The sequence below is a fragment of the Geotrypetes seraphini genome, chromosome 8 (genome assembly GCF_902459505.1).
Source record: "Geotrypetes seraphini chromosome 8, aGeoSer1.1, whole genome shotgun sequence".
In the NCBI taxonomy this organism is placed as follows: domain Eukaryota; kingdom Metazoa; phylum Chordata; class Amphibia; order Gymnophiona; family Dermophiidae; genus Geotrypetes; species Geotrypetes seraphini.
Window position 1 is genome coordinate 5,942,681 of NC_047091.1, and position 14,823 is coordinate 5,957,503.

The 14,823-nt window shown below is 47.1% G+C and overlaps 1 protein-coding gene across 6 annotated transcripts in view; it reads right to left on the reverse strand.

Annotated features, from left to right (window-relative positions):
- MAP3K6 (mitogen-activated protein kinase kinase kinase 6) overlaps positions 1-14,823 on the reverse strand; it is an 82,149-nt gene that overhangs the window by 24,540 nt on the left and 42,786 nt on the right. For 5 of the 6 annotated variants that reach the window (XR_004540498.1, XM_033957306.1, XM_033957307.1 and 2 more), the window contains 7 exons: positions 12,824-12,960; positions 8,383-8,488; positions 4,645-4,802; positions 4,345-4,546; positions 2,080-2,254; positions 620-785; positions 250-435 (listed from right to left, as the gene is read on the reverse strand). Coding sequence is in view for 5 of the 6 variants with exons in the window: in XM_033957306.1 (XP_033813197.1) it covers positions 250-435; positions 620-785; positions 2,080-2,254; positions 4,345-4,546; positions 4,645-4,802; positions 8,383-8,488; positions 12,824-12,960 (1,130 nt within the window). In the remaining variant the exon portion in view is untranslated. Of the gene's footprint in view, positions 1-249; positions 436-567; positions 786-2,079; positions 2,255-4,344; positions 4,547-4,644; positions 4,803-8,382; positions 8,489-12,823; positions 12,961-14,823 lie in introns of those variants that run through there. The other variant, XM_033957311.1, reaches the window with a different exon arrangement.

Below are 14,823 nucleotides of genomic sequence, written 5' to 3' on the forward strand. Positions count from 1 at the left end.
ATGAACGTGTGTACCGAGTCTCTGCCACAATTCACCACCTCACTGAAAGCCTCTCCCTCCCCCCCCTTTTATTGTAAGGCTGGAATATTCTAATTTTGTTTTTCTTAAAATATTGACAATGTTCATTTTACGATGGCACTGCTTTAAAAAAAAAGGTTTTAAATGTGCATTAAACCACTCTACAGCCTATTGGGATAAGATAGAATCTAAAATTAAACAGCTATAAATCTAAAATTATCCTGTACTCACAGCTTCCTGGAAGCTGAAGAGCGGCACCTGCACCCTGGCAAGCTTTAGTCCATCGGCATGCAGATGAGCTTGAAGATTAAGCAGGTCCAAGGTCAGCTGCTTCCGGTCAGGTAATCGGATATAACTCTTCAGACAGGACACAAGCTGGGTCATGTGAACGGGGCTCAGTCTTCCATTTTCAGAGTTCTGCAAAGGCGGGAGCAAACGCAGAAAAAAAAAAGCGTGAAGAGGGGTGAAAATGTGGGAAGGAGACGAAGACTATAAAGGAAAGGGTTACTAATTTACTCTGCCTGCTTCAAGGCCACCACCAAACCTCACCGCAACTTGGAAGGGCGAAGTTGCCCCGCTGGAGTTCCTCCTCAATACAGACCTGGCTTTGAGACTCCACCAGGCTGCTAACGATGGTAGCCATGTCCTCGGTGAGGATCTGATGCAGAGTTGCCCTGCGCTCACTGTCTTTCCTCAGCAGGAACATGCCACCACTCTCCTCTAGGGGGGATGAGGCTGTGAGATCCACGCCGACGCCTCCAGCAGTCCTGCGATGGGAAACAGCAGCAAAACCCAGTTGAGAAAGAGAGGAAGTCAATATCTACAATTCTTAGATTTCTAAACCTTCATTTTCTCTAGTAATAATTTAGTAGTTATTCCCCTCTGGCACACTAGATTGAGGGCTCCCAGCTTGGTTTTTTGGGTCTTCACCCGTTATTTTCATGGTTTCCCCCCCATCCTCCCATCAGAGCTAAACCGTAGAATTTAAAGGCTTCACAATACTGGACAAAGTTTCAAGTTTAATATATATTGGATTTGATTAATCGCTTATCATTTTTACTAAGCGATGTACAACATAATAAATTTAAAACAAACTCGTGCTAGGAGGGCAGAAATTAGGAACTGATCTTACATCGTACCTCACCTCACTCGATGAAGTTACAGGGAAATACTCTTAAAACCAATAGGAGGAAATTTTTTTCACTCAGAGAATAGTTAAGCTCTGGAACGTGTTGCCAGAGGTTGTGGTAAGAGCGGATAGTGTAGGTGGTTTTAAGAAAGGTTTGGACAAGTTCCTGGAGGAAAAGTCCATAGGCTGTTATTGAGAAAGACATGGGGGAAGCCACTGCTTACCCTGTATTGGTAGCATGGAATATTGCTGCTCCTTGGGTTTTGGCCAGGTACTATTGACCTGGATTGGCCACCGTGAGAATGGGCTACCGGGCTTGATGGACTATCGGTCTGACCCAGTAAGGCTATTCTTATGTTCACCTTGTGGCAATCTTGAAATGCCCATGGCCAGCAGTTAGAAACATAACCTGTGCCTTCAGAACTGAATAATTGACCAGGTTTTCTTTTCTTCCCAGCCTTTCAGGCTTTGGATGCATCATGGGGCCTTTGTTTCTCTTTTGCTCTGGGGTGGGGGGGGGGGGGGTTCCCCAGTGGTCCTTTTCTGCATCCACCTTACTAAAATATTAAGACTCAGCATTTCTACCTGTGTTCTCACTGTTGGTCACTTGGGGGCAGCACGTGATTAAACTTTCAAGAAAATTGTCTTGAGTTAAAGGTAACAGGTTAGTCCCTACAACTGAGCACTGGACAAATCATAACATTTAGTTGATTTTATAGACCATTTAATCTTCCAATAACTCAGAGGGCTGTACAGAATAAAATATAAAACACATTTATTCATCCAACAGACAGTAAAATTGCCTATGACTGAAAAGAGATAGACAGAATAGAAATATTTACAAACAAACTAGAAAGACACTCCTAAACCGTCTGGCCCCTCTTCCCCTCCCCATCTCACAGAATCCTCCGGAGGAAGTTGACAGTACCAACCTCAGCGGACTGTGTCTCTCGTCTGCCAAGGCTGGGCTGGAGCTTTCAGCCCCCAGAGGGAGAACAGAGTTGCTGCGGTTGGTTTTCAGAGATGACGTTTCCCTCTGCTTCTCCCTGGCGCTGTTGTTCTCTGTGCTCGTGCAGAGCGGAACGGACTGACTTCGCTGGTATTCTCCTACAAGCAGAAGATGGTCAGGACATGGAAAGATCATTAGGGGGGGGGTGGTGAGAGGGGAGGGAATTAACTACCCTAAGGGTGTGAAGCAAAATACATAATTGCTCAGAGATGCTTTTTATTGCAGGGGGGGAGGGGACATACAAGGGGCAACAGCCTGAATAAAAAGTTAAAAATTAAGAGCCGAGGTACCTACTTAAGATTGTAAACTTTTTGGGATACTGACACACAACATCCGAATACTTATCACCGTTGTACTGCAATATATAATTCCAGAAGGGCTAAAAAAAATTGATAGCTAGTATCATTAGCAGCCTTACACTGCAAGAGTTAAAAGCACAAAACAGAATTGGAAAAGGGGGGGAAAAAAATAAACCCATTTTTATATTTTTCCAGTTCTGTTCTCTGAAGGCAGCCATGCCCTTGCTGGAGCGCTCTATGCCCATGATAACTGACCCTTGACCTCACCTTCAGCGCTGACCCTGTAGCCCGAGTGACAGGTAACCATAGCGACAGAGCCCATTAATGCAGGGCCTACGGCAGTGGTGTTCCCAGACGGACTAAGGGCCTCAAATAGGCCAATCCTATGATTATACCCCTAATAAATATGCCCTAGAGAGACAAGGCTGGTGGGAAGGAGAGATTTTCTTTCAAAAAAGAATAAATATGAAACGGCAGCGTTACCACACAGCAATACCGGACATTGCAGGATTAGTGGAGTGCAGTAGCCAGGACGTTTCCTGTGTCTTTCTGCTGCATATCACTGCCTCCACCATGGAGGAAGATAAGAACGTAAAGTGACCTGAATCCCTGCAAAAAGCTTGAGGTTTCTGTCTGTTCTGGGGGTGGGGGGGGGGGGGGGGGGGGGGGGGGGGGAGCTCCCTAGCTGCTTGTGCTTGGTAAATTGTCTGTTTTGCTTTCCTTGTACTCTGGTGCAACAAGGAGGCTGAAGCCTTAAAGACTGATTTTTTTCTCTTCATTCAATTCCTGTTACATAAGAACCTAAGTTGCCATACTGGGACAGACACCTGGCAAGATCCCAAGGAGTAAAACGAACTCCATGCTGATTATCACAGGGACAAGCAGTGGATTTCTCCAAGCCCATCTTAACAGCAGCTTATGGACATCTTTTTTAGGAAATTATCTAAATCTTTTTTAAACCCTGCTAAGCTAACTGCTTTCATCACATTCTCCAACAATGAATTCCAGAATTCAATTACCTGTTGAGTGAAGAAATATTCTCTCCGGTTTGTTTTAAATCTGTTACTTAATAGTTTTATCGTATGCCCTCCCCCCTCCCCCCCCCAAGTCCTAGTAATTTTGGAAAGAGTAAACAAACGATTCACATTCACTCGTTCCGCTCCACTCAAGTGTTGAAGCTATTGGTCCCTCAGTCTGCATGTCTGAGGATGCTCGACAATCATATAATGACCAAAACTCCAATCAAAGCACAAAGATACTTAAAAGATATTTTTTTAAATTCTGTTGGGCTGGAGTCTCGGCGGTCCCTGACGAAGGGGCTCTGCTGCTTTGAAACCGAGTTTGGCTGGACTTAAAAGAAGACCGACTCTTTAGTTTTCGAGCAACTTACGCCTGAGATCTTTGACATACGAGACCAGAGCTGCATTCAGCTAAGCGGTTTTTTTCTTGCCACTGAATTTTGGAATTTTTGCATTTTAATTAAATCATGCTGCCGCTGTGAGTTTTTTTTCCGTTTGGCTTACAGAGTGGGGGCTAAAACTTTCCTCTTTACTATACTAAATTTAATTATTGTTTGATTTATATCACTGTTTTCACTGCAAAAATCACACAGCCGGGGTAATCTGCGATGGTGTGTGGCTTTAATGTGGAGTTTCTTGTAAATATAAATTAAGCATGCGGGTGAGTCTTGAACTCGCTTGATAGAGCTTAACACCTCACACTGAGGACCCCGTTTGCACCATCAATATTTTATTAATATCATTAGGAGCACGGAAAGTTTCTGGCCTCCACCCTGCTCCTTTTCCCTTAAGCATTTTTTGATATCTTTTAAGTACTCGACAGTCATTTAAGCCCTTTTCCAACACTAGCTGTGCCCCTTGGTTTAATACCTGGCGAGGCTTCTCCATCCTCCGTCTGTGTCGACTGGATTTTGGCTTTCTTTTTGCCGGGTGTCTTCAAAAACAGGTCTTGCAGCAAACCAGCCGCAGCTTCTCTTTTATCTGGATCTGCTTCAAAGCACTTCAGAATAAAGGATTTGGCTTCCTCCGACATAGACTCTGGAACCTCAGGGTGGATCTTAAACATCCCCACCTGGAAGAGGAGAAGAGAGCAGCTAAGGGTGGCGAGTAGGAAGGAGAAATTGGAACCCCCTCCCCTGCCGGGGCGGCGCTACTTGTGACCTTCCTCACCTTGAACATGGCAGCCTGGGGGCTCCCCAGCTCATAGAAGGGGGGCTTCCCTGTCGCCATCTCAATGATGGTGCAGCCCAGAGACCAGATGTCAGCTGGTTTCCCGTAGCCCCTCGGACCCTTGTCGATGATTTCTGGAGCCATATACTGCAATGTTCCTAAAAGAGGGAGAACCAGCGGGGGGTGGGGGTTACGGGATGGAAACAGAGAATTGGATGAGGAGGCAGCAAAAGAAGGGGGAAAGGAGAATGAAGGATAGCATCCCAAACGTTCAGACATTTTTTATCCCATCCAAATTGCACCGGAATAGCGCCAAAAGCACTTCCGACGTGCTTACTTTTCTCCCTGCAGGCCGGATGGTTTCCTTATAGTTTAAACTTGGAAAGTAGATGTCACCAACCCCTCCCCCTCCCACTGCGGATGGAGGCATGAAATTCTCACCTGTGTGCACTGTCGAAGTCCCTCTTGGACTCTGAGTGCAAGACAGAGGCAGGCTGCACCCCGAGGACCCCCCCCCCCACTCCTCTATTTGCAGGAAGTGTGACATAGCGAGGGTAAGAGCAGTGGCGTACCTAGGGTATGTGGCACCCGGGGCCCATCATTTTTTGACACCCCCCCATCTATATGAAAAATATGATTTTTAGTACCAATCTACATATCGCACCACAAGAGTGTACCTAGGAAAAGGCTGCATCTTAAACACTGCAGTGAGCACTAGAACACCAACACATACATTGTAAAACTAAACAAGCCAGATCCCGCACAGTCAATTGGTCCTGTAGTCAATGCTAACTGAAAACTATGTCTTTTTCATACACACAGAACAGAGATACACCCTCGCCCAAAATGGAATAATCACAAACTAAAAATAGAAATATGTAAGCAAAAGTTAAACTGATCCGCCAAGAAACCAGAGCCTGGATACAATGCAACACCACAAAAAACAGTAACACATGTCCTCTAATACAGTGCAAAATATAAAGACAGTAGATGTAAATTTGAAAAAACTGATACATAACAATCACCACTTTATAAATTAACAAATAAAAATAAAACAAATAATGAGAAATAAAAAAATACCATTTTATTGGACTAATCCCCGTAAGCTCGGTCCCCATCCCCGCAAACCACCTGATTCCATCCACACAAGCCTTGAATTGTTTATATTAAAGTATAAAAAGAAACAATATTCTGTACAATTGTCAATTTATAAATCAGCGTCTTCTCCCCACTCTCTTCCCCATTTCCTTTCAGCATCCTCAGCCCACTCTCTCTCCACTTTCCTTCAGCGCACGCACATAAAAACAAGCAAGTAATTTTATATCATTTTCATTCTATTCATTCATAGAAATTAAAGTCTAGATAATGCCAGTCACATAACAAAACATGATTTTACAAAAATAATTCCCTGCAGTCAAGCCTGCAAGGATTACTAGATGTCTTTCAGCAGCTCCCCTCCCTCCCTCCCCCTTACCTTTGTGGCCAAGTCAAAATGATCTACCAACAATAAAATTTTAAAAACACAAAGCACGCTGTACGCAGAGAAAATGTTAATTATCATTTATATTCCGCGGGTTTTCAAAGAGGTCAAGGCAGATGACTTTATGCAATGTCACCTCAGTAACAACTATACAAAAATAGACAAATATTCCCCCTCCCTTTTTACTAAACTGCGATAGCGGTTTTTAGCGTAGGGAGCTGCGCTGAATGCCCCACGCTGCTCTTGACGCTCATAGGCTCCCTGCGCTAAAAAACTCTATTGCGGTTTAGTAAAAGGGGGCCATAGTGCAAAATATAGACAGCAGATATAAATTTTCAAAACGGACACATTTTGATCACCAAGTTGAAAATAAAATCATTTTTCCTTCTTTTTTGTCTGGTGATTTCATGAGTCTCTGGCCCTTCTTCTTTCTCTCTCCCCCTGGCTCCCCTCTTTATTTCTGCCTTTCTTTCTCTCTCCCCCCCGGCCCCCCTCTTTATTTCTGCCTTTCTTTCTCTCTTCCCCTGGCCTCCCTCTTTATTTCTCTCTCCCCCTGGCCCTCCTCTTTCTTTCTCTGCCTTTCTTTCTCTCCCCCTTGAACCCCCTCTTTATTTCTGCCTTTCTTTCTCTCCCCTTGGACCCCGTCTTTCTTTCTGCCTTTTTCTCTCTCCCCCAGGCCCTCCTCTTTCTTTCTGCCTTTCTTTCTCTCCCCCTTGACCCTCTCTTTATTTCTGCCTTTCTTTCTCTCCCCTTGGTCCTCCTCTTTCTTTCTGCCTTTCTTTCTTTCTCCCCCTGACCCCTCTTTATTTCTGCCTTTCTTTCTCTCTCCCCCTGGCCCCTCCCTCTTTATTTTTTCCTTTCTTTCTCTCTCCCCCTAGCCCGCACAAAGCCATCGTGCCAATTTCTCCACTTCCACGATTCTTTCCCTACCCTCACCCCCAAGCCAGCAGCCGATTTCTCCCTGCTCCTTCCCCGATGTCCTGATCTTCATCGGGCAGCAGCAGCATTCACAATTCACTGCTGTTGCCCGCTTCAGGCCTTCCTCTCTGTCGGGTCCTGTCTTCATGAAAACAGGAAGTAGGCAGGACCCGGCAGAGAACAAGGCCTGAAGCCGGCAACAGCAGCGAATTGTAAACGCTGCTGCTGCCCGAAGAAGGTAATGGAGCACCGAGGCAGTCCGCTTCTCCCCCCTCCCAGCTGAACCCCCCGCTGACCCTCCTATCTCCCCCCCGTGAACCTTTCCGACCTTCCCAGCGAGAGCAGCAAACCTCCTTCGCGGCTTTCTCCTCCCTCTGCTGCGTTACTGATGACGTCATCAGTGATGCGGCAGAGGGAGGATAAAGCCGACGCTACTGGAGGGAGGTTTGCTGCTTTCGCTGGGAGGGTCGGAAAGGTTCACTTGGGGGGGAGAGATAGGATGGTCAGCGGGGGTTTCGGCTGGGAGGGGGGAGAAGCGGTCTGCCTTGGTGCTCCAAGGCCTGGCGCCATTACCTTTTTCGGTAATGGCGCCGATGCTGCTTTCGCTGGGAGGGTAGGAGCGCGATAGGGACCGGGCCAGCTGTGCACCCCCCCCTAAGGCGGCACCCGGGACGGACCTCCCCCCCCGCCCCCCTTGGTACGCTACTGCCCTGGGGAAACAGCCTGCAACAAGATCGCGCGATGCCAGCGATCTTTGCTTGCTTCGGCAGTTTCCTCCGCCGCGGTCCCGCCCCTCCTCTGACGTCAGAGGAGGGGGCAGGACTGTGGCGGAGGCAGGACTGTGGCGGAGGAAACAGTCGAAGCAGGCAAAGATCTCTGGCATCGCGATCTTGCTGCAGGCTGTTTCCAGATGCAACACCCGGCGCAGGGGGGGGGGGGAACTGGACCGGACCGGGAGCACCCCCTCAGGGCACGCCACTGGGTAAGAGACACCCCCCTCACCCCACGCCATTCACACTTGCCCCGCCCCTTCCCTCTTTTAACATTCCCGGCACAAGTAGCAACCCCAGCCTGCCTCTCACAGCAGCGTCGGCTCTTTCTCTGACGTCACTTTCTAGGCGCTGGTCCAGGAAGTGACGTCAGAGGATGAGCTGACGCTGGCGTGAGCAAGTTGGGATTGTTGCTCGCGCCAGGAATGTTAAAGAGCTCCAGGGGAGGGGGGGCAGGAAAGGAACAGCGAGGACGACGGGTGCCAGCACCCAGGGTGGACCCCCCTCCCCCCTTACTACACCACCGTCTGCAGGCCCAACTGTTCCGGAGGCCTCCCTTCCCTCTCCTACCTGCAAAGGTCTCGGTGCTGGGGCTGATCCCAGCCAGCCTCTTCGACGTCCCAAAGTCCGAGATCTTCAGTACGCCACTGTATGTGTTTATGAGAACGTTATCCCCCTGTAAAATACCGGGAAAAATGGTTACGGTATAATCTCGTTATAACGGACTTCAAGGGACCTGGCAAAACAGTCCGTTATAGCCAGAGTTGCATTTAAAAAACCCCAAAATCAACATTTCTTTTCCTTGACGCTTTCGAGACCTAAATGTCCTTTTCAGGGCTTCATAATTTTATTTTATTTTTTGCCACCCTTCTTTTTGTTTTCTTCCCTATATGTTTTTCTTTCTACTTGATCATTGTAGTTCCCTTTTGTTCCTGTTTGTTTTTCTTTTTTTAAATGTTTTTTAAAACTATTATTGTTTTTAATGATGTGCTGTTATCTTAAATATGGTTTTTAGTCAATATGTGTTTTTATGACATTGCACACCGCCTAGAAGGCTGATTGGGCAGTATTTGAAATCTTAAATAAACTTGAACTTGATTTTGGTCAACTTGAAACAACGTACAATCAATGAACAACAGTCACTGCACCAGCGTATCTGCAACATCAAGAACAAAACTCAGCAAAACATTGGCGTGGCACGAAATGATTGCAAAACCAGATGTTCTAAAGCAGTGGTCCCCAACCCTGTCCTGGGGGACCCCCAGCCAGTCGGGTTTTCAAGATATCCCTAATGAATATGCATGAGAGAGATCTGCATATAATGGAAGTGGCAGGTTTGCAAATCTCTCTCATGAATATTCATTAGGGATGTCTTGAAAACCCGACTGGATGGGGGTCCCCCAGGACAGGGTTGGGAACCACTGTTCTAAAACATTATGTCGTACTGTATTGGGAAGAAAAATACTCTGTCATTTTCTTCTGGGCCGCATTTTGATACTGTATCACCGGCACGCCACGCGCCTTGTAGGCGGAGCCTGCATGTCCGTTATAGCCGAGCAAAACTACAGCTAAAAGCGGCTCTTGGGACCAAACTGGTTGCCCGTTATATGCAGTGCTTTTCTGCATGTTCGGAAAGGCGCACGGCCGGGATCAGCGGACCTCGTCCGCTATAGACGATATTCCGTTATAAGCGAGTCCGTTCTAACGCGATTATACTGTATATCAGAAAACAAACAAACTGCTGGCTCCTTCCTCCCCTGCATCACCCCTCTTATGCTAGCACTAAGCCCTGCCATCCCACCTCAGATCAAACCAAAGTCATATTCACTGGCAGCTGGGCAATAGACGTCAAAAGAGATCTTATTCCGTTGCCGACCCGCCCGAACGGAACAAACCGCCAGAGCTGCTTAGGAGGCAGAAGAATTTTGACAGTTTTTAAAGAGTCGATAAGCAGCATATACCGTATTTTCACGCATATAACGCGCACGTTATACATGATTTTACAAACCGTGCATAACCTTGCGTGTTATACGCGTGAGCGCGTTGTATAAAATTTTTTTTACATTGTTCCCCCCCCTGACGTCCGATTCACCCCGCAGGACCACTCGCACCCCCACCCTGAAGGACCACTCGCACGCACTCCCACCCACACCCCCACAGCCTCCCGACCCCCCTCTGCCCCCATCAAGTAGAAGCTCCTACCGGTGTCCTGCTGCTTCCTCTTGGCGGTCCTGACCCTTCTGTGAGCCCTGCGCCTGCGCTGCTTCCTCTTCCGGTGGTGCTGCCCTTTCTCTGATGTCAGAGAAAGGGCGGGACCGCCGGAAGAGGAAGTAGCGCAGGCGCAGGGCTCACAGAAGGGCCAGGACCGCCAAGAGGAAGCAGCAGGACACCAGTAGGAGCTTCTACATGATGGGGGTAGGGGGGAGGTTCGGGAGGCTGTGGGGGTGCGAGCGGTCCTTCGGGGTGGGGGTGCGGGCGGTCCTGCGGGGGGGTGAATCAGACGTTGGGGAGGGGGGGGCATCAGGCTTTCAGGGTGGGGACAGGACTTCAAGGGGGAGAGGAGAGTCGGGGCGGGCGAAAGGAGAGTCGGGCGGCGACGGGAGAGTCGGGGCAGCATGCGCGGTATACGGGTGTGTGCGGTATACAAAATTTTTTTTACATATATTTCGGTTTCCCGCGCACTATACCCGTGTGCGCGTTTTATACAGGTGCATGTTATCTACGTGAAAACACGGTACTTTTGCCAGCAGATCTGGGACCATAAATATACTGGACTTTAATGTTTTTGTTTTAATTGAGACATCCGGGGTTTCAATTCACTGAAAGCAATGGAAGTAAAACCCGGATGTCTCAATCCACCCTCCTTTTTCTGGAGCCACATGGTAAGTCTATGGGTTACAAAAGTGCGTTAGGGCCTTAACGCGCGGAATTGCGCACGCTAGCCGCTACCGCCTCCTCTTGAGCAGGCGGTAGTTTTTCGGCTAGCACACACTAATCCGGTGCATGCGCTGCAAACGCTCGCGCACCTTTGTATGTTTCGTAGTGTTATTTATTTTTATGCCTTAATATTAATGGGGGGGGGGTTAATACTCTGCTTTGGTTAAAAAGCGAGTTAAAAATGATAATAAACGGAAATGTAACGAAATTCTGAAAATAAGTGGACAGCCCGAGACCAAACACATGACTGAACAGCTCAATACTGTTTGTGCAAGAAGGAAATCATCTGGATAATACTAATAGTTAATTGCCATCCTGATAACACATACACTTAGTTAAGTCTGCCAACAGCAAACCACCGCAAGTGGATAACGCCAGCACAGGGTCCACTCTTCTGGAACTCCTTTAACCCTAATTCCACTAGATCCTCCCAAAAACTGAAACTATCATTCCCCTCTGCAAAAGGTATATCCCGCGTAGGAAAACTAGGAACATCCTTCCCCTTTAGAACCACAGAACTCTGGAACAACCTCACATCCCCGCTCAGAGTTTCAAGCTCCCTCCAATCCTTCCACAAACACCTGAAAACTTGGCTCTTTTCAAAAATCTAACACCTCCCGCTCTTTGGTTCTTTATCTTCCTAGCTCCTTTCCTATAACCCTTCATTGTAGCTCCTTTTCAACCTAACCCTGTAAACCGTGCCGAGCTCTACGCTTGTGGAGATGGTGCGGTATACAAACCTAAGGTTTAGTTTAGTTTAGTCTGCACTAGAGAATGACACGGGGACAATTTTTCCCCGTCTCCTGTGGGAACTCATTTTTCCATCTCGGTGACTTCTTTTCCTACCCCTGCCCCATTACTGCAAGCTCCGTCATCAATTGCACAAGCCTCAAACACTTTAAAATCCTAAGTGTTTGAAGCTGGCGACAAAACTCACAGGGACGAGACGGGGAAATTGAGTTCCTGCGGGGACAGGGACAAATTTGTCCCCGTGTCATTCTCTACAATGCACCACTCTACAAATCAAAATGTAGTAACAGTGAGCCCAAGTCTAGGACAATCAAGCCATTGTGACATCACTGATGAGGTTGGGTCTTTTTGGTGGAATGAGGTATTATGATGTCACAATACCAGCTCTGGTTATCAGAGGCTGAAACTCTTCATACCATTCATTCATTCAGTTTTCTATACTGTTCTCCCGAGTAGAAAATAACACAGGGACAAACTTTTTTCTGTTCCCAAGGGAACTCTTCCAGTCCCCGCGAGTTCTTTTCCTGTCCCTGCCCCATTCCTGCAAGCTCCATCCTCATCTGCACAAGCCTCAGACACTTGAAAATCCTAAGTAGCAACAGTCTAGAGCTCCGATTGTGATGTCATAATGCCTCATTCCACCAATGCCTAAGCTCCGTCCTCATCTGTACAAGCCTCAAACACTTTAAAATCATAAGCAGCAACATTCTAGAGCTCAGATTGTGATGTCATAATGCCTCATTCCACCAATGCCTAAGCTCCGTCCTCATCTGTACAAGCCTCAAACACTTTAAAATCCTAAGCAGCAACATTCTAGAGCTCAGATTGTGATGTCATAATGCCTCATTCCACCAATGCCTAAGCTCCGTCCTCATCTGCACAAGGCTCAAACGCTTGAAAATCATAAGGGTTCGAGGCTTCTGAGGTTAAGGCAGAGCTTACAGGAATGGGGCAGGGACAGCGACAAAACTCGCGGGGACGGGATGGGAAAATTGACATGGGGACAAATTTTTCCCTGCCCCTGCAGGAACTCACTCTTGTCTGCACTATATGTACATTCAGTTTAAGAATTGCATTAAAATTAATATTGTGTACAAGTTAATCTTGAATTGATAGTTGAAATCTATAAATAAATAAATTAAAAAAAATAATAATAATAATAAATTAATATCGTCATCGTGCCAGCTAAAACTGGCCCAATGATTCAGTAAACAGAGAAAACTCTAAAATACATTTTCCTCTTTGAACCTGCACTTATTGGAGATATAAAACGTTCTACTAGGCCTTTCCTAGACAGCTTCCAGGAAGCTCCGCCCACATTCACCTTGATGTCCCGGTGTATGATCTGATTGTCATGTAGGTAGCGAAGGCCCTCCAGGATCTGCTTGGTGTAGAACACGATCGTCGGTTCGTTGTCTTTCAGGGGTCCCCACTTAGAGCGCAGAAGGGATGAGAGACTTCCTGTCCCAGGACACAGAGCAAACACATCATTAAAGAAAGGAAGGTGACGGAAGCACAAGCAGCGCCCCCAGAAAAACAAAAAATATATTTTAACAGAACGTTGCCTCCTTCCTGTGCCTTCCCATGGCTAGAAACATGAGTTCCTACAGGTATTACTAAAATTCACCCGCATAGTATCTTGAAGCACCACCATCAGCGACTACAAGTTTGGCTCCCATCCCCCCCACTCCCCCCCACTTTCAGCGGCAAGAAAGCGCTCCCAGCAGTGCAATATCTTCCTCTGGCACTTCCCAGCAGCATCACAAACATTTACTTTATCTGAGAAGCAGCACTAAGTTCAATCCTAATGTCCAAGCTCTTTCCACAATCCGAGTAAGCCATCTGACCCATCCAGCCGGAAGTTACATCGGAAGGAGGGACTCGGCGGCAAGAAGGTCCCTGTCGAAGCAGCCCTGTGTGCAGGAAGCTTCTAGAGGCTGTTAGGCCTGCCCCAGGAGGTACAAAGGGGCTGATCCAGGAGCATCGCAGGTTTGTTGTTTTGCCAACCGCGATCAGGAGAAGGGCTGCTGCTGCACCCGCGATCACGAGTGGGACTGCTGACCGGGAGGGGTGGGAAGGGAGGCAACTCGTGGCAGATGGTTAATAAGACTAAGAATGTTATAATGCCCCTGTATTGCTCCATGGTGCGATCTCATCTGGAGTATTGTGTTCAGTTCTGGTCTCCTTATCTCAAGAAGGATATAGCGGCGCTAGAAAAGGTTCAAAGAAGAGCGACCAAGATGATGAAGGGGATGGAACTCCTCTCGTATGAGGAAAGACTAAAACAATTAGGGCTCTTCAGCTTGGAAAAGAGACGGCTGAGGGGAGATAGGACTGAAGTCTACAAAATCCTGAGTGGAGTAGAACGGGTACAAGTGGATCGATTTTTCACTCCGTCAAAAATTATAAAGACTACGGAACACTTGGTGAAGTTACAGGGAAATACTTTTTTAAACCAATAGGAGGAAATTTTTTTTCACTCAGAGAACAGTTAAGCTCTGGAGCATGTTGTCTGAGGATGTGGTAAGAGCGGATAGCATAGCTGGTTTTAAGAAAGGTTTGGACAAGTTCCTGGAGGAAAAGTCCATAGTCTGTTATTGAGAAAGACATGGGGGAAGCCACTGCTTGCCCTGTATTGGTGAAACATTCATCAAAAACAACAAATGTTTCACCATTTTGGGACACTAGTTTGTAAATTTATTACCCAATGGTGACATAAAGGGGATTCTGCCCTGTATTGGTGGCATGGAATGTTGCTACTCCTTGGGTTTTGGCCAGGTACTAGTGACCTGGATTGGCCACCGTGAGAACTGGTTACTGGGCTTGATGGACCTTTGCTCTGACCCAGTAGGGCTATTCTTATGTTCTTATCCTTTACTGTAGGGACAAGGCCATTCACTGCTCCACGGCAAGCAGTTGATTTTAGGGTTACCTGCGGCCACCCATGGGTAACAGTCACTGTGTCATTCTCTAAGTATGGATATTCAGAGTCGATATCCAGTAAAGAGCTGGTACCAAGTATCCAGGCAGAAATTGGATAGCAGCAGCAAGATCTCACCCTCACCATAGAAAAAGTATGCCACTCAAGTTAGCCCTCACCCTCACCAGAGAAAAGGCACTCTACTCAAGTTTATCTCAAGATGTGGACCAAAGGAGGGTAAATTCGTTCCACTCCCATCCGGAGTTTGGATTTCCAGTTTTGTAACTGCATGAGTCACAAAACTGAGACTTGGACAAGAGCAGTGAGAGAAGTGAAACTCCTTTCTGGGACAGCGAGCTTAAAACAGTTACATGTGCCTGCAAAACCCAGTGCAAACAGCAACC